The sequence below is a fragment of the Mixia osmundae genome (assembly GCF_000708205.1).
Source record: "Mixia osmundae IAM 14324 unplaced genomic scaffold scaffold_7, whole genome shotgun sequence".
In the NCBI taxonomy this organism is placed as follows: domain Eukaryota; kingdom Fungi; phylum Basidiomycota; class Mixiomycetes; order Mixiales; family Mixiaceae; genus Mixia; species Mixia osmundae.
This window is the reverse complement of record NW_014575557.1, coordinates 457,048-476,662: the sequence shown is the minus strand read 5'-3', so window position 1 is coordinate 476,662 and position 19,615 is coordinate 457,048. Positions and strand designations below refer to the sequence as shown.

Sequence of the window (19,615 nt, the reverse complement as noted above, 5' to 3'; positions counted from 1 at the left end):
TCGGTATCCTCAGTCAGACGCAGCCAGGCGCATGCAGTCCGAGCAGCGCTGATCCGATCAGGCTACATGTGTTGCATCAGTAATGCATGCTTAGGGACGGACAGCATAGGATGGCGTCCATGAGCCATCCATCGAGACCTAATTTTTATGGTGCTCTGTACCGGGAGGGATTTGTAAATTAATCTGATTTATCTACGTGTCCGTCCTCGAGCTGCCCATGCTAGCCAGTAAAATTTCAGCTGACGGCTTTTTACTTGAGGTTCTGCTGAGGTTGTGACGTGGATCTGCGGCATAGCCACGTGGCAAGCGCCTCATGGAGGTCGGGGTGACGTGGCATATAGGTGACGTGGCGCTCCCAGTGCAACGAACTTGCCACGTGACTACCGTCCTGTCACACGTGACCAATCCTTACGATCATCATGAATGACTCTGAAACGTTGCTGACCGTCATGGCAATAGACTTGAGGCTGGCCGCGAGTGATCTGAGCTTATTGGAAGCGATTTTGCATAAAAGTGTCTGTATCAGCGAGAGCGCCTATAACGAGCGCACCCACTCCGTGAAGCAAAATTGCCCCAAACTTTGCCAAGAAGCTAGTCTAGCCATGCAATGGCCCTGCTGTAATTTTGTGACCTCGGTGACCTGGAATCAGGTGACCCGTCTTTCTCATCACGTAAAATACTTTTGACACGACATGCCGACGCATCTTCACAGAATGCAGTCGAAGACAGCCTTGCCTTCGAGTCAGGCATTGACAGACCCTCCAGTGTCAGGCGATTAGCCGTGCAGAATTCTCAGGCTCGATCGACCACGTGCCCGCCTGTAATCTCAGCGATTGGGTCGTTTGCAATTCAGTCATTACAATGCTCGCTCGTTCGCTACCTTGCACCTGCAAAGGTATAGCGGCCGCGCGATGGCGGGCAGCACGCAACCATTCGCTAAGACGATCATGCAAAAGGTCGATGCCGGCCACAGTGGTAGATGCCATGAAGCCAAAATGCGATGGCATGCCGGCATCCTCAATGGCCACCCAGGCGACTGCACGCTTCAAGCCTATCGAGCAGCATATTCGACTAGAGGGCCAGAAATTTGTCAGAGACGATTGGACTAATGTGCCAGAGTCCATCTTGTCTCGCATAGGCAAGCGCCTTTATCACAAACCCGATCATCCGTTAGGCATTCTCTGCCAGCTGATCATGCAATACCTACCAGCGCACGATTGGCTGCCATATCTGTCTCCTATCACTACGCCTCAGCACAACTTCGACGATCTCGGCTTTCCAGTTGGACATCCCGGGCGTTCCAAGAACGATAGCTACTACATCAATGCCGGCACGATGCTGCGGACTCATACCTCGGCACATGAAGTCGCTGCCTTTGGCGATGGTCACGAGCGATGGCTTCTGGCAGCAGACGTCTATCGACGAGACGAAATAGATGCGACGCACTACCCAATCTTTCATCAGTGCGAGGGCGCGTTCATCATCAAAGATGGCACTGCAGCGACTTTGCTGCCTGCAATAGAGCAGATTGAGATGGAAATCGCAGGGCATCGCGCGCTCGTAGACGATCAGAGCACTATCAACGAAGCTATCAACTGGTATCAGCCACATCATGAACGTGCCGAAGTCGACTTGCTAGTCAGACATCTCAAGGCGACACTCAACTTACTCATCCTGAAGCTTTTCAAGCGAGATGGCCAGACGCTACAGATTAGATGGTTAGATGATGTCTTTCCGTTTACGAGTCCGAGCTTTCAGGTGGAAGTCTTCTTCGGGGGCAAGTGGCTCGAGCTGCTCGGGTGTGGTATCGTGCTTCAACGCACGCTCGACCGCGCCAATGTACCCGGCAAGCTCGGCTGGGCATTTGGTCTTGGGCTCGAGCGGATAGCAATGGTCCTCTTTGGCATTCCAGACATACGGCTCTTCTGGTCAAACGATGCACGCTTCCTGTCGCAATTCGAGACGGGCAAGATCAATCAGTTTGTGCCCTATTCGAAATATCCGGCGTGCTACAAGGACTTCAGCTTCTGGGCGCCGCCCGAATTTCACGAGAACGATCTCTGTGATCTGATACGCTCGGTAGCGGGGGACCTTGTGGAGGACGTCAAGCTTGTGCGGTTGCGTTATGCTCTAGTGCGCCTACAATTGCTGAAGCGATGAGACAGATTGACAACTTTGTGCATCCCAAGACGGGAAGAACAAGCAAGTGCTATCGTACCAATTATCGCTCGATGGATCGCTCATTGTCGAATGAGGAGATCAATGACCTGCAGAAACAGGTGGTCGCCAAAGCACTCGAGCTCGGCCTGGAAGCACGCTGACTGGCGGACAAGCAGCCATCAGTTGTTCGTCGAGTACTTGTAGGCGCAGCGCGGGCAGGTGTAGAAGACAGTGCTGCCTTCGTCGGCAGATCTCATCTGGAGCGTACTGAATTCCATCTGCTTGCTGTCGCACTTGGGACATCTTTCGTCGATCTGGGTACACAAATTGCATCAGCCCAATTGGTCGATGCATGCCCATCAGGACGACTGACGAGCTGCTTGCTCGACGACACTTGATCGGTCGGCTGTACGAGTGTACGTTTTTGCCGCAAGCTCGAGGGGAACGCGCTCTCTCGAGTGTGGGTGGTGACCTTGATGCTGTGAAAGGCTGTCGAGCGTGATCGAGCGTCAATACACATCTCCGCACACTTCCGCTAAGGATGACTTGCTCGAGACAGGCTCTCTGTAGCCACAGATTTCGCATAATACGTGTGACTCGCCGGGCGCGGGGTTGTTGAGCAGATTGCCGCAAGGCCCGCAGAACACGAGTGTGCCGATGACATCTGGCAGAGTGTCGTCCATCAAGGTCTAGCCTTGTATGAGGTGATCGATGATGTCGACGGCACTTTGAAATTTCGCGACAAAGACGAGACGACGACGAGGCCTCCGCACTGATTAGCGCTGAGCCCAGCGAGCGGCCTGGGCGTAGTCGAAGGCGAGCCAATGGAGGACCCGCTAGAGGATGAAGAGACTGGACTGGGTCATGTCAGGCATCAGACGATCGATCAGCCCAAGACTTATCTCGTCGGCGTTTGCATGCTGCTCTGCGTCATCTGCCTCTGGGTGCTCAGCAACTTCATCATGTCATGGCAGTTCCTCAGCCAGTCGTACGACAAGCCATTTGCGATCACATGGATCTGCACGTCTACGTTCAGCCTGTATCTCGTTCCGGAAGCGATACGCTGCTGTCACCGACGGCGCAATAGCGAGCTGTCGCCATCAGATCTACACAGCTCACCCGTCCTAGAGCGGCGGAGAGGCAGCAGTTCCAGCGAGGCAAGGCGGCGTACCAAGTTGCTTCCTGATGGCACACAGTATGCTCAAGTAGATCAGCAACCGCGGCCTGATAGAGCTGCACGATCGGTCAGCCTGACGAGGAGCGACAAGACCGTCGAGGAAGCCCACAATGACAAGTTGTCTGTCAGAGAGACAGCTCAGCTCGCTGCGTTTTTCTGCGTAGTCTGGCTGGCGGCCAATTGGGCATCCAACAGCGCTCTCGCTTTCACCTCGGTCTCCTCTGCCGCCATCCTCAGCTCCACGTCGGGTCCGCCAAGTTCTCAAGCTGCTTGCCTTTGTCGCGCTGACCTGCTATGATTGTTCAGGCTTCTTCACACTTGCTCTCGCGGCCTGGATTGGCCTGGAGCGATTCAATCTCGGCAGGCTTGCGGCGGTGACTGTCAGCGTGATCGGCGTCATGCTTGTCACAAAGGGTGATAAGGATCTCACGACCGACACGCTCGGCGCTACACCGGAGCCGAAGCATCCACTTATCGGCGACGGCATGATACTCGTCAGCGCCATGCTCTATGCCGTCTACACGATCCTGCTCAAGGCCAGAATAAAGGATGAATCCCGGATCAATATGATGCTCTTCTTCGGCTTCGTGGGCGCATTCAACGTCGTCTGCTTGTGGCCCATCGGTGTCTTGCTCCACTTCTCCGGCTTGGAGACATTCGCGCTCCCCTCTGGCGGCAAGCTCATTGCGTCTATCGTCGTCAATGCGGCCATCACATTTGTCTCTGACTTGCTTTTCATGCGAGCCATGCTCAAGACGTCGCCTCTCGTTGCCACTCTGGGCCTGTCACTGACGATCCCGTTCAGTCTGCTGGGGGACGCCTATCTCGACAATCGAACTGGCGGCAAACTCGCTCTCTTTGGCGCAGCACTCGTGCTCACGAGCTTTGGGCTGCTCGCAAGAGCAGACTCACAACAGCAGCAGCAGCAACATCTTGCTGAAGAACAAGATACCTAGCATTCTGTCGACCACTTGCTTGTTGTACCAATTCGCCCCACCGGTGATCATTATGAACAGCCGACTAGACGCATCGACCATCTTGATCTTTGAACCGCTCTGTGCCGTCGCGTACAGTCGAGCACCGCGTAACGCCGCCCGGCCCCGTTCGGCTGAGACGCATCTTGATGAGAGTGAGGAGAGCAGTCACGTCACGCGCTCTCCTGAAGCGCCTGTCCTGCGATGGACAGGATCACTCAAGCACAGGATGCCGTCGACGAGCTAGGCGACATCATGCGCAAGAGCTTGCTCTATCTCTCCACCAAATCTGGCTTCGCTCAGAGCAACGCTTCCATTCCTGTGACCGTTAGCTTGAGCACGGTCGACACAGCAGAAGTGCTTGCCGGTGAGCACCTTGGCGAAAGCATAAGGCATTCTGCTGATAATCTTCTGCCACAGAGAACAGGGAGCTGCTTGTGGACGAGCTCGTGACAAAGGCAAAGCAGCTCAAGATCCTCATCGCTTCATTACCGGATCCTGTCATGATCGACGTGTCAGACGATCAACTGGCGGCTTTGAGTACAGAGGCAGAGCAAGTGAACGCCGACTTTGACGGAGCGCTTCGCGAATGCGGTAAGCCAGATGTTCTGATAACCCGGAAGCGGCTCATAGGCATGCAGAACAAGTCGAGCGCGAGTTGGAGGATGTGCTCGAGCGGATGATCGAGCAGAGAAGCATGCTCCGCTCGAATTAGCCTTTGGCATACAACAGACCGTCCGGCAGGCGCTTGATCAGGCGATCATATAGCCTCCTCCAGGCGAGAGGATCGCCTTTGGACCGCGTCAAGACTACGACGACGACGAGCTCTTCGACTTGGCTGTCGCTCGACTCGTAGAACAGGCTCGCCTTGCCCTGCAGTAACTGCTGTCGCTCGTCACGAACGCCGAGCCCAAGCACGACTTCGAGATGCTCGTCAGAAGCGACTGGCGGCGGCATGCCTGCTATCAAGTCCTTCCCGCGCTCGCATTGCCATTGCACGCTCGTCTCGCTGAGGCACCTGCATACTGCTTGCGCGACGTCGCCAAGGGGCCACACTGAGACAAAGCGAGTCAGATTTGGATTTGTGCGTTGTGATGGCGCCAGTGCAGAACAGCGAGACTATCTTGCCCACTTCAGTCGTGAGACAGCACGCGAGTGCGAGGAAACCCACGAGATTAGTGAGCGTAGCACCAAAGGCTTGCGTGCGGTCTGCCTGTGCCAGAGATGGTCTAGGTAAAGTACTTGACGGAAGTGGCATGCCAGAGGCCTGCTGACTACAGAGTGACGGAAGGTCAAAACTCGCTCGCAATGGCTTACATCGACTGACCTGGCTTGCGAAGGCCCGCGGGAGGCTTGTGTAGGCACGTCGAATGCGCCTGATTGGTTGAGCTTCTCCATGAGCCAAGAGGCGAGCTTCGCTGGATCCAGACACATTCCATCTCGGTCGACGAGTGGATTGCGTCTGTTGGAACTTATTGAGATTTGCCATCCTAGACAAGCTCATGTGCACGTACCGAGTGATCCAAGGATGCTGCTCGAGCTGTGAGATTGTCGGCCGTTTGTGCGGCTCGACGGTGAGCATGCTCAATAGAAGAGCTGTCGTGTGGCACTCAGCCGAACCTGGAACAGTTCGCGAACGAAGGCTTACATAGAGGCTGCGGCGGTATCCGAGTCCAGGGATCATATGTGAGCAAGTCGCCGGTGAGAAAGGCGCGATATTCTGCGCTAGACTCGGTTGGTTGATCCCATGGCGTGTCTGCGAAGGCGTCAGTCGCTGCTCGGTGCTCGTCCAGAGCATGACTGACTGCCAACAAGAAGTGTGAAGAGCAAGACGCCAAAGCTCCATATATCGATAGGTGCTGCCGAGTATGCTTTGCCATGAGCCAGCTGCAGTCGGGCATCAGTCGTCAGCAGACTGTCTGAAGAATGTGTGAGAACCTCGGGCGCAGCATAAGGCGGGCTGCCACATGCATCTTGCAGCAATCGAACCTGTCCTTTGTAGGAGTAGACGCTGGACAGGCCGAAGTCTGAGACCTTCAGATTGCCTGTTCTCAAGCAGTTTGTACTGGGTGAGGTCGATCAAGGTGCAAGCTGACCTGCGCCGTCGAGAAGTATATTCTCTGGCTTAATATCTCGGTGACATATCCCCACAGAATGGATGTATTTCTGCAGCAATGGCGTCAGAATGAACGACAACCGAACGAGTCGACGACTGACGATGGCAGACAGCAATTGGCGGCAATAAAAGTTAGCGATATCATCCGGCAAGCCTACATCGGGCGCGATCTTGTCAAACAGATCCCCACCCGCTGCATAGTCCAAGATGATGTAGAAGGCAGGCCGGCCAAGCGTGGAGCCCGTCGCGTCCGAGTGAGAAGCCAAGAGCGCAAGCACATTGGCATGCTTGAGCGCGCCGTGGATTCTGACTTCTTTGACGAGCTTCTTGTCAAGCTGGCCGGACAGCACGGGGATGACCTTGACTGCGACGAGCTTGTCATCTTTGCGAGCACGATAGACTCTGTCCACGGGCGTTTCAGTCTTGCTTCCGTACTACGAGCGAGCGGCGCACTTTGAGAAGCCACCGCCGCCAATCTGCTCGCGGATCTGGTAGCCTAGCACCTTGTTACGCTCGCTGGCGCCCATCAGGTGCGTGATGAGCGTCGAACGCGTGTCGCCTTGTCGTCGTTGTCACGCTCCATGCATCGGCCGAGCTCGGCACGGCGGCGACGGCACGGTCGCGGCGTTTCGATCGCACGTCGCAGCGCAGCAGCAAAGCAGTGGATTTGACGACGTGCGGGAGTGGCAGAGCACTCGATAGCAGTCGATAGCTACGCAGAGGTCTGTGCCCATCTTGCGTCCATGCAGATCTGTCGAGGTCCGAGCTGACAGCGGAATGGGTGTGCTCCTGCTTCGTCTCCCTCCCAGATGAAAGCCTAGCTAGCTTGTCGTGAGCCGACTACCTGGCAAAGCCGACCTGGCAACTTGCCGGAGCTGCGCGACTCGCTCGCCCTCACCGCAGGTGTCTAGGCGGCTCGCGCACGACGTCCCCCGCCCGCGCACAGCAAAGGCGTGAAAGTCCTTTGGCGAGCGCATCCTCGGCGAATTTGATCAAGTCGGGCGCATTCGCTCCGCCATTCCTAACATCGAGCGCATGGCAGCCCTGCCCATGAGCTCGCCACAGGGCAGTGTAGCTAGCGGCGCCTTGCAGACGGCACACGAACGCGAGCCTTTGTCCGCATCTCATCAGATCCCCCTCGGCAATTTTGATCAGCTCATGCCTGACTTCGAGCCCTTCGATGCCAAGCCACTCAAGCTGTCGATGCCTGGCGTGTATGCGTCTGATCACAGCACAGCCGACGCAATCAAGGCCCGCGAAATCGGTCAGAGCGACGTCAGATCGCGCAGCATATCAAGCACCCCAAGCGTACCCGAACGCAGCCACTCTCGTCTGCCGCTGTCACGATCCCAGCCAGCAGGACTGGTGGTGACGACGTCAACACCTCCTCAGCCGGAAGGCGGCGCTCGCCCGACGTCTGCAATGAACGATCATGCAATTCGCGACTACGACCCACGGCCGCAGACCTCGCATTCGACGCCCTTGGCCCCAACAAGCAACGGACAGTCTCTGCAGTATCAGTCCAGGCACCATGCAACGTCTCTATCCAGCCAAATTCCCTTCCCATCGGGGCAAGCTTTGCGAGGGCACATCGTACGGCCACATTCTGTGGCTGTCGATGTCGATCTGACAAAGCTACGCATACAAGACGCCGGCTACCATCCTTACCGACGAGGAGCGCCCGGAGCGCGTGGTTCTGGCCATCCTGATAGCCCTCTGGCGAGCCCAGACCGGACTCAACTACGCAAGATCACTGCGACTGCACCCCTTCTGACCAGCCAGACCTCTCCTGGCGGCACGTCACCCTCGCGCCAGACTTCCTCCGCGCCTCGGCCCTCTATCGACACATCGGCTTTGATGTTGCAGTCCACCAGACCGGCAAGCATCTCGACAGCCTCGATCGAGACGCCCAATATGAGCTATCCGAGCGCGCTTTCTGATCGCTCGGGAAGAAGCACGCCGACCGCTGCAGAGCGAGATATCATGACGCCCACACCACCAGGCGGTTCGCGATCGGCCTCTGCCCCAAGTCCAGAATACTTTTCTGCGACGGAATCGAGCGCTCAAGGCAGTCAGGGCTACGCAGGCATCACTGACTCTGTCTCACGAGGATCGAGCGATACTCCGCCTGGCCCGTCAATATCGACAGACCATCCATCCATCGTATCGTATGCGACACCTCGGGATCCTACCCGCCAGCCCGTCCAGCCCAGGGGCAAACTTGGACTGAAAGGCCTTCGCAAGGCGCTCAACCGTTCAGCCACACCTGTCACGGATCATGAATCTCACTCATCCGAAACGCCTTCATCTTCTGGCGTTCAAAGCACCTCGTCGAGCGGGTATAGCAGCAGGTCAACCAGCCCGCCTTCGACACCGCCAAGCGGCTATGATCTACTGAGTGAGCTCGATAGCGCTGTTCCAGGCCAAGCAACGCATTTGAACGGTAAGCAGAGCGGCCGCAGGTCGTCTATCTTCAATTCGCGCCTGGGAAACGCTTCGACAGACAACATCTCGATTTCGTCTACTATGTCATCAGCGTCCATGATCATGCGCAAGATTGGCGGCTTTGGCGGCAAGTTGACGAAGCGACATTCAATCAGCGGTCTCACGCATATCTTCAGAGACAAGAGCAGGAGCGAGCCCGCCGTCTCATTTGACGCGCCAAGATCGGACAAGGGCAAAACGACGGCGGCGCGCGTAGCCCATGTCACTGTCGAGCAGGACGGTAATGTAGCCAGTCCTTCTAGGGCAGGCATGACGCCTGCAGAAGCGCTGGTCAAGCAGCACCAGCTAGAATATGCACAGCGTCAGGCCGCTGCAGATGCCGCGGCAGGATCAAGCAAGCTGCGTCAGCTGGCCCCGCCCACAGATCGACGCATCGAGATGCTGGAGCGCGAGAAGATGCGAGCAAGAGAGCAGCGCAAAGGACGCAAGTGGGGTCTTGACCTACTAAGCAAGAACAACACTTCACGTAGCTCGCTTGTACCCGGTCCTGAACCGATCACTGATCGGCAAGCATATGATTCGCCTCTCGCTGGTCCTTCGACGGAGCGATACATGCAGCCGAGTAAGCAGGCATCGCCTTCGCTCGACGATTCACCCGCCTCACCGCCAATGGAGATGCCAAGAGCAAAGCATCGCGACTACCAGGGACCCATCAAAGGCATCCTCAAAGGTACGTCTTTCCGCGCCGCGTTGTATGAGCAAGCCTGATGAGCGCTATGCGGTAGCACATCCAACAGATCGGCAGGACATGACGATACGCGGCATACGAGCGCTGAGAGATCGCAGCCATTCCTACGATAGTCCCCATCAGAAGTCCCCACCGAATCGACCTGGCACCGGTGCTGCCTTGGTGCAGATCATCCCCTCGGAGCAGCAAATTGATGGCATCATCTCGGATGGCACTGGGTCGACCCATCGGCGTGACACTATCGCTCCAAGCTCGGTCGAAAGCGGAGGCCACATGCCTTATATGCATGCTTCTCACAACGTCTCTGCGCCAGCCCTATCAAAGACGTGGAGCGCGACGCCGCCGACTCTTGCAGAAGCGCTCACTCGAAGGCCGGCATCGATGCTGCCATCCGATCATGCTTCCCTCAGGCGGCTCCACTTTGCGCCGAATCTATCAGTCCACACGACCTGGCCAGCTGAAGTCTACGACCGACGTGGCGAGCCTGCAACATGCAATCGCCTGACGCCAACGCTCGCACAACGGATCAAAGAGGAGCTCAACGCCTATAAGATGGAAGAGATGTCAGTGCATCCGACATCAAGGGTCTATACGCACTTCTTTCTGTGATGCTACTCCGTCGATCCTTAGATGCATGTTCTGTCAGCGATCGAAGAAGCGGATAATGAATGGAGCGAACGGTCCAGTTCTAGACTCGCATGTGGCGAAGTGGGTAGACTTAATTTCTGCCGGCCTGTCGCGCTAAGTGCCGAGACACGCGAGCGCTTCATGCAAGCCGAGCGGCAAGCGCGGCAGATCTACAAGTTCGCCGCGATTTGGAGGGGCCGAAGATCGACGCATCTATCTTTTGGCGACTAGTTGCGAGGCTAGCGTGTCTGCTGCGTAGCCAAGGCGAAAGGCTGGGCCAGCCATGCTCGGACGAAAACAAATAGCCAGCGGAACTAGTCGCCCATGGCTTCCGGCCGACAGGCGTGTTCGTGGCCTCTCCTCGCACGAGATAGTGCTGTCTCGGATTCAAAGACGAGCTATGCTGAGGGCTTGGCCTGGCTGACAAGCGCCGCCACTTCATCTCTTCAGGACTGCTCGAGGCCATCGTCGTCTTCGGTCATTGGCGCACAGAGGATGCTAGGTGCACTGCGGATGCATAGTCTGGCCGATCTGATCACCACCGAACGGCATCCGCTTGACCGACGGGCGTCTCTGCCCGGCAGGCTGAAGCAGCAGTACGACCACGGCCTTCCTCGGACGACGGCAGTCATGGCAGACAGCCATCCGAAGCCATCGAGTGATGCGGCGCAGGCTTTGAACCGCTCTGGCACACCGCCGAATTACGCCGAAATAAGTGACAGTGCGCCGCTGCTTGCCGCCAATCTGCAAGCTTCCTCCTCGACGGGTGCAGCGTCAGCAGAGCAGGAGACGCTCGAGCAGCAGCGAGCGGGCAGCATTGGCAAAGCACCGTCATCTACAGCATCCTCGGATCGTCGCGAGAGCCTGAGAGCTTCGGCATCGTCCAGCGGATCGACATCCAAGCGCAGTCGCACTCTTACCACGCCGCAGCAGACCGCTGTGCTGAACGCTCTGCTTGAGCAGGTATGTAGTTAGCACATCGGCGCGTACTCTGGGCTCATATGGTAAGCAGACTCGCTTCCCCACGACCGCTACACGTGAGAGAGTAGCTGAGGAGCTCGGCATGACACCTCGACGAGTTCAGATCTGGTTCCAAAATCGCCGCCAGAACGAGAAGCGCTTACGCGGGCAAGGCTTGCTCGATCGCTCGCCTTCTCCTCCACCGCCGAGACGAGCACTTCCTCAGTACGCTTGGCGAGTGCAATCGGACGAACACCAGAGATACAGGCCCGCCTCCCTTCCGCTGCCCATACCCACTAGAGGCGGAATGCCTACACCATACCCACAGCAGCATCTGCAGCCCCCGTCACCAGATCTGTCGGCTAATCACGGTTCGATGAGCTATCCGCCCATGCCTGCATCTAGTGGATCATACGCGAGAGTGGATAGCAGCCGAGCGATGGTGCATTCGCCTTCGCCCATGCTAGCCCGTGCGAGCACTCCGTTGACCCACAACAGGCAGCAGAGCGATAGCGCTGTCGCATCGCCTGCCAACGGCTTTCCCGTTCGACCGTCATCGCCTGACCGCTATACGCTGCAGCCCATGAAGCGAGGGCCGTCTGATCCCGCTGCCTGGTCGTTAAGTAGTCAGAGCAGTCGGTCGAGCGAACGACTGCCGCGCTATCCCGAAGAGTCGGAACAGCACCAATAGAGACTCAGAGAGCTGTTGTTGATGTAGCTAATAGTCAAAATGGCCGCCAGGCTTGTTCTCTCACAGAACCTCTTTTGACGCAAAGGACTTGTTGAAAGAGAGCATGGAGTTCAAGTCGCTGATCCAGCCATCACGGGGTGTAGCGTGCGCGTCAGGCTCCAACCGACCACAAGAGTGTTGCAGGTCTGATTCTCGTGAGGTGTCACTAGCAAGATCGGCCGTATCGATACACGGCAGAGGGCAATCTGACATTGAGATGGCCAGATATTCGCCGGGCGTGATGAGCTTGACGTCTCTGCCATCTAGCGAGAGCTCGGCTGGCGAACGGGACTTGGGCGAAATCTATTGCTGCTTCAACAGGCTAACGCACGACAAGAGAGGTTAGACTGACCCTGAGTTGCACACAGGATTTGGCGGGAAGAAGCACGCTTCTGAAGCTGAGACTGCGCGGGCAGATCGGCGTCAAGAGCATGGACTGGACGTGAGGATGGACAATGGGGCCACCAGCCGAGAGCGAGTAGGCCGTTGAGCCTGTCGGCGTCGCGACGATCAATCCGTCTGCCTGTACATCGAGTCAGCTCTACTCGTGTGAGCTCGTGTGCTGCGCCTACGACAGCTTCTGTGAGATGTTGTCCGTCAACGAAGCTATCTATGATTGTCAGGTGTGGATGTCTGCCCCTATGCAGTACGACTTCATTCATGGCAAGTGATCCTACTCAATTGGGTCAGGCCTGTCACCCCGGTGAGAACGCAGATACTCGCCCAAGCCATGCAAACGATCTGTACGCCGGCCTGAAGCGTCGAAAACGTCGCAGCGCAGCCGCATACGAGGTAGCAGGCGAAATCTGTCGGCAATGATGTTGTCGAGCATCCGTTCGAGCTTGCCAACGCTATGCGGCATGAGGAAGCCCAGCGTGCCGAGCGAGACAGCCAACACTGGCGGTGCACGCCCCTCGGCGAATAAGCTTGAAACATGCAGCAAGGTGCCATCGCCGCCCAAGGCTACCACCAAATCTGGCATCTCGCCAGCTCTGTGGAGCTTCAATGTGCCATGCGCGCTCTGTGTGCCAGAGGCTGATGCCTCCTCTTCTATAGATACGCTCGTCTGAGGATATTTGTGCTGCAAGTAAGTGATGAGGGCGTCTGAAGCCGCCAGGGTTTTGTCATCGTTCCTCTTTTTGACGATGAGGACCGACTCTGGCCGATGCAGCCTCGCCGAGCTTTGCAAGGCTCGACGGTGCGCTTGGGGCTTGTGCAGTTGCTGAGCATGAGCGAAGAGCCTGAACATGCTCGGAAGCTGTCGTGGCAGGCCATAAGGCATCTGTTTGGCCTCGGTTTGCGCGTGAGTACTCGCTCGACATGACGCGCTCCGAGCTTGGCTTTAATGACATGTCAATAGATAGATAGGCACAATAGTGTTAAGGCTACAGCGTGGACAAGGCGGATGACTACAAGCCCTTGAAGGCGCTCACGAACTTGGAGAGCTTGCCTTTACTTTTGCGGCTGCTCGGCACGACAGGCATCTGTACAGATGGCGAAGGTGGTTTCGCAGGCTGGGGCGGGAGTGCTGGAGCGACAGAGTGCGCAATGGAATGTTCTGACGTGCGTGTCACCGTCGGAGTGATGCTCAGCATGGACGGTGGCTTTTGCTGTCTTGGGGTCGGCTGCTTCGGCGCTGAGACGGCTGAAGATGCGGGTGACGTTTTGGGCGAAGACGTGCCTGTCGAGGAGGATGTCAAGACAGTGATGCGAGTGTCCTTTGTCTGCATCGCCGGGTGTCCCAGAGAGGGTATCCGGTTTTGTCTGCCGGTGCGCAGGCTAGGAGCAGGTGGCGCAAGTCGATCTAGATCGATGCTATGATTCCGCCAGCTGGGCGGTCCTTTCTCACGCGATCGCGGCGTGACGTTGCTTGGCTCGCTGCGTCTCGTCGAGGCTGCGCTGCTCGAGATGGCATCTTGATTCTGGATGTGAGTCGACAGCGCGACCTTGTGACCCAGTGAGGGCTGCACAGCGGCCACAGATGGCGCTGGCGAGCTAGCCCGCAGAGGCGAAGGCCCTGTAGCAATCAGTCAGCTAGGACACACTTACCGAAACGCGCGGAGACTTGCCTGCTGGGAGAGTGAGAGAAGCCGTCGGCTTACGCCGCCTGTCGAGAGGCTGAGCCAGCGCGGCTGCTGTGACCACGCGATCGTTCACGGGACCATCGGCTTTCCGCTCGCCTTGTGTAAGCACGGTCGGTGTAGAGGTGCCGACTTTGTCTAGAGTCTCGTAGCGCACTTCTGTGCTTTTGGGAACTAGGCCGCTCGGGCCGGCACGCTTGTTGGCCTCTGCTTCTGCCTTGAACTTCTTGGCAGCTGCCAAAGTGTCCGAATAGGCTGCCAGCTGCTGGGCCAGCGTTTGCGCCGGCCGGTTCTGACTCGGACTGAACTTGAGCAAAGCCTGTTCTGCTTCTTGCGCTTGCGTTTGCGCATGATGCGCCCGGTGGGCACTCGTTGTCGCGCTGTCTGCTTTGCGGCCGAGCAGTCCACCTGCCGTCTCATAGACGGGCGGCAGATGAGGTGACGTAGGCGGTTGACTGGTCGCGTTGGTCGAGGCCGCAGAGGTCGGGTAGAGCGAGGCTGCATTGGAGAAGTAGGACGACGCGGGCGAAGAGGAAGTGTGCGTGCTCGTTCTTGCGATATGACGGGCTTGACTGTTGGTCGATGTCGAGCTACTGCGTGTACGATTGCCTTCAGAGACAGTGTAGGGGGCAAAGCTTTGTCGCGAGAGAGTGCCTGCTGCAATCATGACGCGCTCGGCAGAAGCAGTGTTGCCAGCGACGCCATAGATCGCTTGCGGTCTACGAGAGACAGAAGATGATGTCGAGGCTATGCTATCGTGGCGTGATCTAGCAGATGCACTTTTGAGAGGACTGGTTTCGAGCGGCGTCGGCGACTCATCGCTGTCGACCGATCTGCGCTCTTCGTCATCGACGTTGATGACGATCCGGCCGCCGATTGTTGAGACACGCTCGGCACCTTCGGAGAGCAAGAGATCCAGTCCAAAATCAGGCGAGCCTATCGTGGGCGAGGTAGGCGTTGCATCATCCGAGCTTCCTGTACGTCTCAATTTCTGCTGAAACAGATTGGGTCTGCGTATGCTTGACATCGACAGGCGGCTTGTCGAGCTGCGAGAGTGCGCTCGGACTAGTCCCTCTGTAGAGCGCGAGTAGTCCGATGCCGCGCTTTGTCGGCGCAGCGATCCTTGCGGAGGCCGGCTGCCCTCGAGAGACGAGCGGCTGCCGGGCGAGGTCATCGAGCCGCTGGCGACGGAAGTGAGCGGCGTCAGAGGCTCGTCGTCACCGTCTGTTTGTGCGTGCACAGAGGCAGATAAATCCGAAGGTTGACCGGCGCTTGACGTGTCGGACCCGGTCGCAACAGCGGCGGGCAAAGACGATAGCGTGAGACCGGCAGGACGTTCGCTGATTGATGTCGAGGGTGGGACAGGTCGTAGTGGGCTACTGCCATGCTTCGGTTCGTGATTGGAATTGCTGACCAGTCGTAAAGGCTTGGGCTCTTTTCCCAGCCGAGAGGCGAGGTTCTCTTTTGCAAGTTCGTTGTTCAGTGCAAGATTTCGTAGACTCGTATGTGATTGACGGTGTCCGAGCCTGACTTGGGAGTTTCTCCTGCGCACAAGCAGGTTCATCGCCGAGGAATTTGTATTTGCGCGGTTAAGCTTGATAGGCGAAGCTTCGGCCGGTCCAAAGGCGTCCTCCCAATTCCTCAACACCTCTACGACATTCTCATGACCTTGCTGCATCGCCAGGTCGGCGGGCGAGAGGCCGTTCTTCTCGAGCATGTCAGGCCTGGCGCCGTGAGCAAGCAAGAGCTCGGCAACGGCAGCATGACCATTCGACGCAGCAAAGTGGAGCGGCGTCGAGCCTGTCGTACCGATCGCCTCCTTTGCGCGCTGCTTCTTATCGCCGACATCCTTGTGAGACAATCTGTAGAACAGGTCCGTCTCGCTTCAGCCCGCTAAAGGTGGACGAGCCGAGGATGTACGGTACCTTATCGCGTTGACGTCGGCACCGTGCTCGATGAGCATGAGCACGACGGCCTGGTTGCCATGAGCAGCGGCTGCGTGGATGGGCAAGATGCCGTTGAGCAAGCTATTGACAGGCTGTCCGTTCGTGAGCGCGAATGTGACGAGACCTGCAATTCGAGTGCATCAGCCCACCTGGTGCCACTCGATGATCGTGTCACTGACCGATGTTACCTCTTGCCGCGGCAGAATGCAGGTTGAGGTTCTTGAAGTCTGTGACGACGCCGTACCTTGAGGAGGCTTTGCTGTGGGCAATCGAGGCGACATTGACGGGCCCGACCATGCTGACTCGTGTCTGCCCTTTGCCTCGGTATGTTCAGGCGACGCTGTCTAGTGCTTGGCTAGCTGACTGCGAGAAGCCATGACCTGTTGGCTATCTCCCTCAATGTCCGTATCCTGCCCGGCCGGACCGGTCTGGCTGTTTCCGGGCGTCTCTATCGTCGTCAGTGCTTCCTCGTCAAGCTGGCCTCGTCCGGCAGACCAGCTGTCATGGGTCCACTCTGTCTATCGTCTCTTGCAGGCTGAGCACTTCGCAATGGCGGAACCTTGAGGCCGAGACCTTCGAAGCACGATGTTGCCCCCTACAGGGACCGTGCGGAGATCGTCGATCTTGCATGTTCACCAACAATCTCGCCGCCGGCGCGACGGTTTCAGCTTCGAGGCGCTCGGGCGACGACATCGATGCTACAGGAGAGCTTCGTGTCCCTGGTCGGTCATGATCTTGCGCAGGCGCAGGTCACTCGCGAGAGACAGGAGACTCAGACCTGGCTCGCCTACTTTGCCAGCTTCTTCGTCCCCGCTCGAGCGCCCAGGGAGCGAACACCGATCATCATGCTCAGTGACAAGACAGGCATTGCCGGTCGGGATGCACAGATGCTGCTCAATGAAGCAAGACGGATTCAGTGGTCTGAGAGCCAGGCTACATTCCACAGGTCGGCGAGATACGCAGGCGTACTCAGCTTTGTCTGCTTGGCCTTCTTGCTCTGGATGTGGATAGAAGATCTCGCGTCACTAACTCGACTGCTATCTACCCCTCGGGACGCACTGCGGTTGCAACTCTGCCAGGCTGGCCTCATCATTCGGACATGTACACTGCTCGACCTCTTGCTCATCATGGTCTGTCTCAGATGGGTATGTACGCGCCCGGCTCGGCAAAGACAGTACTGACAGAGTCTACAATAGGTTCGACGAGCTTCACGGGCCGTTGTAGCCATCATCCTCACTTCCGGCCTGCTGCTCGCCGCCAATATACTCCTTGCGGTCATCAACCTCGGCTTGACGTTCACTTGGGCTGGCATGAATGTCGACGGGAGAGATATCACACTACGGTGTTACTGGTCCGTCGATGCGGTATGGCAAGTCGGTCCTTCTGGCAGAACATGTGTCTCATCCGACGCTGCCTCCTCTCGGTCCTGGCAAATCGCTGCTGGCGTCAGACTCGTCATTACACTCTGTCTCGGCATGACGTGGCTCCTCTCGCTCGTGCGACATCGCGTTCTGATGCAACTGTTGCGCAATCCCAGCAAGCTAGACTTGATGACGCCCTCTGCTGAGGCCAATAAGCTCCTACTCGGCAAATCTGCTCGTGTCGTCTCGCTGCAGAGATCGGTGGCGACACCGCTAAGCTCAGATGAGGAGCAAGGATTGCCACCTATGCCTGAGCATCACCCGCGTCAGCTCATCAGCGATAGCGAACCCAGTACTTGGGCAAAGACAATACTGGCTGGCTTTGCCTGGCTGACCGGATCTGCGCGACGTTCGGCCGGAGTGGATACCTTGCAAAGCGCGATAGAATATGCGCCGGTCACGGATCTGGACGACACTGTTCATAGATTAGGCGCACCCGTACCCTCGCGTGCACCGCAAGGAAGAGAGCGTATCCAAGACGTTTGGCCACCCCGCGGGCCTGCGTATGACCAACCACCTATGGACAGACATATCGATCGCGAGACGACCTTTTCACGCTGGTTTGGGAGCTGGCGATGATAGGATTGCATCTTATTTGTTTACGCCCAGCCGCTCGGCCAGAGCTATACAAGCTGCTATCGTACCGGGCTCGGCGGGCAGTATTCCCGAAGCATGCGATCTCTGATGTATGACACTGATCCCCATGCCTAACCCCGCGTTGATCAAGAGTGCCAAAGCGAGTGCATATGCAGCCGCTGGTGATACTATCAAGCGTGTTTGCGCGCCCGTCCAGTCCGCAATGCTTTGGGTGGCGGGCATTTGATCACTCATGTATGCCCGTGTTGCTGCTATGCTGAGGTACAGAGTGTAGATTGAGTTTGCGAGCGCCGTCATGCCTGAGCCACCGTGCACAGCTTCTGCGCCCAGTGGAGAGCGTAGAGCGCTTTGGTATATAGCCACAGGCAGGGCAGCGCGCGATACGTTGACGCGAGGTGAGATATAAGGATCGCTTGTCGCGTTGAAGTAGATCCCATTGCTGACGGTTACGTTTGTGGTTGATGTGGACGAGCCGAGTGGCACGATCGAAAGAAGACGAGAAGTCGAGTAATCGACTGTGGCCATCACTGTCCGTTGCAGCATGTAAGGCCGGCAAAAGGCAACACTCGCCTGGGCTGTCGAATTCAGTGTCGCTGCTTGAACGACCAGAAAGGCCACTGGCCAATGCGTCTGACCTAAGGAAGTGCTGTCACATCCGACTTCGGTGGCTTGGATGATGACAGAGCTTGCAGATTGGAAGAGCGGCTGATACAGACTGCAATCACCCCCGGTGGCCGAAAGCGAAGAGCCTCCTTCTGAGGCAGATAGCACCACTTGATCGGCAATAGAACAATTCGCTTGAGATTGGATTGCTGTTGTCTCGTATGTGATCGCACCGCTATCGTTGAAGGCTGCGATTAATGGCCACTGAGCGGTGGGTAGAGCCCATTCGCCGAGCACAAAGGCAGGCGGTGACACAGCAAAGCTGGAGGCTGATTCGATGTAGCCGGCAGCTGCTACGTATGCAAGCAAGTCTGCTGACGTCTGTGTGATGCTCGTAGCTTGCTTCACCGTGATGGCCAATGCGCCACGAGTGACCGAGACATCCTTTACGAGGAGCAGCGCAGATGCGAGTGGTTGAAACGACAAAGCGACGAGGCAAGCCAGCGTGGAGAAGGTTGCAGCAAAGTGTCGGTTACGTAGCGTGTCGATCCAGACGATGAACCGGCTTGTCTCTAGGTAATTGAGAGCGAAGCTTTGCTCGCGTGTGGCCGAGCACATTGCTAGATCGAGGAAAGGTTGAATTTTCTTGACTTGATAGTCGATCATTGCCCACATGGCAACGAGGGGCACAGAAAGCAGCACGGGTGGTACGCTGTACAGGAAACGTGAGTTGACGCCTTTGACGCTAGCCGACAGCGCAGGCCAGCCGCTAGAGACGGCGTTGAGCTTGAGCATCAAAAGGAGACAAGCCGCGAGGAGTAGGTGAGCCGCGCTGACAAGGTTCATCATGCGCAGGATCCAGGGGAACCATGTCTTGTCGCTTGTCTGGTCGAGCGGCGGCACCGTGTGGCGTTTGGGGTGCTTGCTGAACGAATCAAGCTCGTACTCGTTTGCTTGCGCGATGTCGCATTCTATGAGCAGCGTCTCGTCACTGTCTCTTCTCATCTCGCAAGGCCACGGAGCAGGAAAG

At 57.2% G+C, this 19,615-nt stretch overlaps 13 protein-coding genes across 13 annotated transcripts; 6 read left to right on the top strand and 7 right to left on the bottom strand.

The window, feature by feature from the left end:
* Nucleotides 1–13: 13 nt before the first annotated feature.
* Nucleotides 14–315, bottom strand: L969DRAFT_51227 (uncharacterized protein; the record flags this gene model as incomplete). The annotated part of the gene is made up of 2 exons (XM_014711508.1): nt 14–62; nt 197–315. The coding sequence occupies 2 exons, from the start codon at nt 313–315 to the stop codon at nt 14–16; spliced, it is 168 nt and encodes a 55-aa protein (XP_014566994.1).
* Nucleotides 316–861: 546 nt separating this feature from the next.
* Nucleotides 862–2,321, top strand: L969DRAFT_95501 (uncharacterized protein; the record flags this gene model as incomplete). Its single annotated transcript, XM_014711507.1, has 2 exons — nt 862–2,112; nt 2,166–2,321. The coding sequence occupies 2 exons, from the start codon at nt 862–864 to the stop codon at nt 2,319–2,321; spliced, it is 1,407 nt and encodes a 468-aa protein (XP_014566993.1).
* Nucleotides 2,322–2,339: 18 nt separating this feature from the next.
* L969DRAFT_95500 (uncharacterized protein) lies at nt 2,340–2,843 on the bottom strand (the record flags this gene model as incomplete). Its single annotated transcript, XM_014711506.1, has 3 exons — nt 2,340–2,474; nt 2,534–2,649; nt 2,711–2,843. 3 exons carry the CDS (start codon nt 2,841–2,843, stop codon nt 2,340–2,342), a joined length of 384 nt encoding a protein of 127 aa, XP_014566992.1.
* Nucleotides 2,844–2,984: 141 nt separating this feature from the next.
* Nucleotides 2,985–4,293, top strand: L969DRAFT_18434 (uncharacterized protein; the record flags this gene model as incomplete). Its single annotated transcript, XM_014711284.1, has 2 exons — nt 2,985–3,585; nt 3,644–4,293. 2 exons carry the CDS (start codon nt 2,985–2,987, stop codon nt 4,291–4,293), a joined length of 1,251 nt encoding a protein of 416 aa, XP_014566770.1.
* Nucleotides 4,294–4,515: 222 nt separating this feature from the next.
* On the top strand, nt 4,516–4,994 carry L969DRAFT_51430 (uncharacterized protein; the record flags this gene model as incomplete). The annotated part of the gene is made up of 2 exons (XM_014711505.1): nt 4,516–4,678; nt 4,732–4,994. 2 exons carry the CDS (start codon nt 4,516–4,518, stop codon nt 4,992–4,994), a joined length of 426 nt encoding a protein of 141 aa, XP_014566991.1.
* On the bottom strand, nt 4,745–7,009 carry L969DRAFT_88855 (uncharacterized protein). Its single transcript, XM_014711504.1, has 10 exons — nt 6,881–7,009; nt 6,529–6,829; nt 6,408–6,477; nt 6,117–6,356; nt 5,960–6,067; nt 5,826–5,907; nt 5,639–5,773; nt 5,483–5,585; nt 4,953–5,430; nt 4,745–4,905 (listed from the first exon to the last, which is right to left on the bottom strand). The coding sequence occupies exons 1-9, from the start codon at nt 6,952–6,954 to the stop codon at nt 5,023–5,025; spliced, it is 1,521 nt and encodes a 506-aa protein (XP_014566990.1). The 5' UTR covers nt 6,955–7,009; the 3' UTR covers nt 4,745–4,905; nt 4,953–5,022.
* Nucleotides 7,010–7,462: 453 nt separating this feature from the next.
* Nucleotides 7,463–10,229, top strand: L969DRAFT_18431 (uncharacterized protein; the record flags this gene model as incomplete). Its single annotated transcript, XM_014711283.1, has 2 exons — nt 7,463–9,602; nt 9,658–10,229. The coding sequence occupies 2 exons, from the start codon at nt 7,463–7,465 to the stop codon at nt 10,227–10,229; spliced, it is 2,712 nt and encodes a 903-aa protein (XP_014566769.1).
* Nucleotides 10,230–10,571: 342 nt separating this feature from the next.
* Nucleotides 10,572–11,898, top strand: L969DRAFT_95495 (uncharacterized protein; the record flags this gene model as incomplete). The annotated part of the gene is made up of 2 exons (XM_014711503.1): nt 10,572–11,210; nt 11,260–11,898. The coding sequence occupies 2 exons, from the start codon at nt 10,572–10,574 to the stop codon at nt 11,896–11,898; spliced, it is 1,278 nt and encodes a 425-aa protein (XP_014566989.1).
* A 60-nt stretch (nt 11,899–11,958) lies between these two features.
* Nucleotides 11,959–13,186, bottom strand: L969DRAFT_50839 (uncharacterized protein; the record flags this gene model as incomplete). The annotated part of the gene is made up of 4 exons (XM_014711502.1): nt 11,959–12,240; nt 12,290–12,460; nt 12,510–12,610; nt 12,649–13,186. The coding sequence occupies 4 exons, from the start codon at nt 13,184–13,186 to the stop codon at nt 11,959–11,961; spliced, it is 1,092 nt and encodes a 363-aa protein (XP_014566988.1).
* Nucleotides 13,187–13,259: 73 nt separating this feature from the next.
* Nucleotides 13,260–15,819, bottom strand: L969DRAFT_532896 (uncharacterized protein). Its single transcript, XM_014711501.1, has 4 exons — nt 14,368–15,819; nt 14,007–14,301; nt 13,567–13,954; nt 13,260–13,404 (listed from the first exon to the last, which is right to left on the bottom strand). Exons 1-4 carry the CDS (start codon nt 15,733–15,735, stop codon nt 13,347–13,349), a joined length of 2,109 nt encoding a protein of 702 aa, XP_014566987.1. The 5' UTR covers nt 15,736–15,819; the 3' UTR covers nt 13,260–13,346.
* L969DRAFT_532819 (uncharacterized protein) lies at nt 15,820–16,445 on the bottom strand. The gene is made up of 3 exons (XM_014711500.1): nt 16,329–16,445; nt 16,144–16,278; nt 15,820–16,088 (listed from the first exon to the last, which is right to left on the bottom strand). The coding sequence occupies exons 1-3, from the start codon at nt 16,339–16,341 to the stop codon at nt 15,904–15,906; spliced, it is 333 nt and encodes a 110-aa protein (XP_014566986.1). The 5' UTR covers nt 16,342–16,445; the 3' UTR covers nt 15,820–15,903.
* Nucleotides 16,364–17,964, top strand: L969DRAFT_95492 (uncharacterized protein; the record flags this gene model as incomplete). The annotated part of the gene is made up of 3 exons (XM_014711499.1): nt 16,364–16,420; nt 16,669–17,109; nt 17,161–17,964. 3 exons carry the CDS (start codon nt 16,364–16,366, stop codon nt 17,962–17,964), a joined length of 1,302 nt encoding a protein of 433 aa, XP_014566985.1.
* A 12-nt stretch (nt 17,965–17,976) lies between these two features.
* Nucleotides 17,977–19,590, bottom strand: L969DRAFT_104283 (uncharacterized protein; the record flags this gene model as incomplete). Its single annotated transcript, XM_014711498.1, has 1 exon — nt 17,977–19,590. One exon carries the CDS (start codon nt 19,588–19,590, stop codon nt 17,977–17,979), a length of 1,614 nt encoding a protein of 537 aa, XP_014566984.1.
* Nucleotides 19,591–19,615: the final 25 nt, after the last annotated feature.

What these genes read in the sequence shown, in the direction of transcription:
- L969DRAFT_88855 (XM_014711504.1), bottom strand. Translation starts at nt 6,954, where the DNA reads ATGGGCGCCAGCGAGCGTAACAAGGTGCTAGGCTACCAGATCCGCGAG. An exon ending in GGCGGCGGTGGCTTCTCAAA is followed by an intron (nt 6,830 to 6,880) that starts GTGCGCCGCTCG and finishes GCCCGTGGACAG; the next exon opens with AGTCTATCGTGCTCGCAAAG. An exon ending in GTGCTACGCTCACTAATCTC is followed by an intron (nt 5,431 to 5,482) that starts GTGGGTTTCCTC and finishes TGGGCAAGATAG; the next exon opens with TCTCGCTGTTCTGCACTGGC.
- L969DRAFT_532896 (XM_014711501.1), bottom strand. Translation starts at nt 15,735, where the DNA reads ATGCTCGAGAAGAACGGCCTCTCGCCCGCCGACCTGGCGATGCAGCAA. An exon ending in GTGCCCACCGGGCGCATCAT is followed by an intron (nt 14,302 to 14,367) that starts GCGCAAACGCAA and finishes CAGAACCGGCCG; the next exon opens with GCGCAAACGCTGGCCCAGCA. An exon ending in TTCTCTCACTCTCCCAGCAG is followed by an intron (nt 13,955 to 14,006) that starts GCAAGTCTCCGC and finishes TGATTGCTACAG; the next exon opens with GGCCTTCGCCTCTGCGGGCT.
- L969DRAFT_532819 (XM_014711500.1), bottom strand. An exon ending in CGCGGCAAGAGGTAACATCG is followed by an intron (nt 16,089 to 16,143) that starts GTCAGTGACACG and finishes CTCGAATTGCAG; the next exon opens with GTCTCGTCACATTCGCGCTC.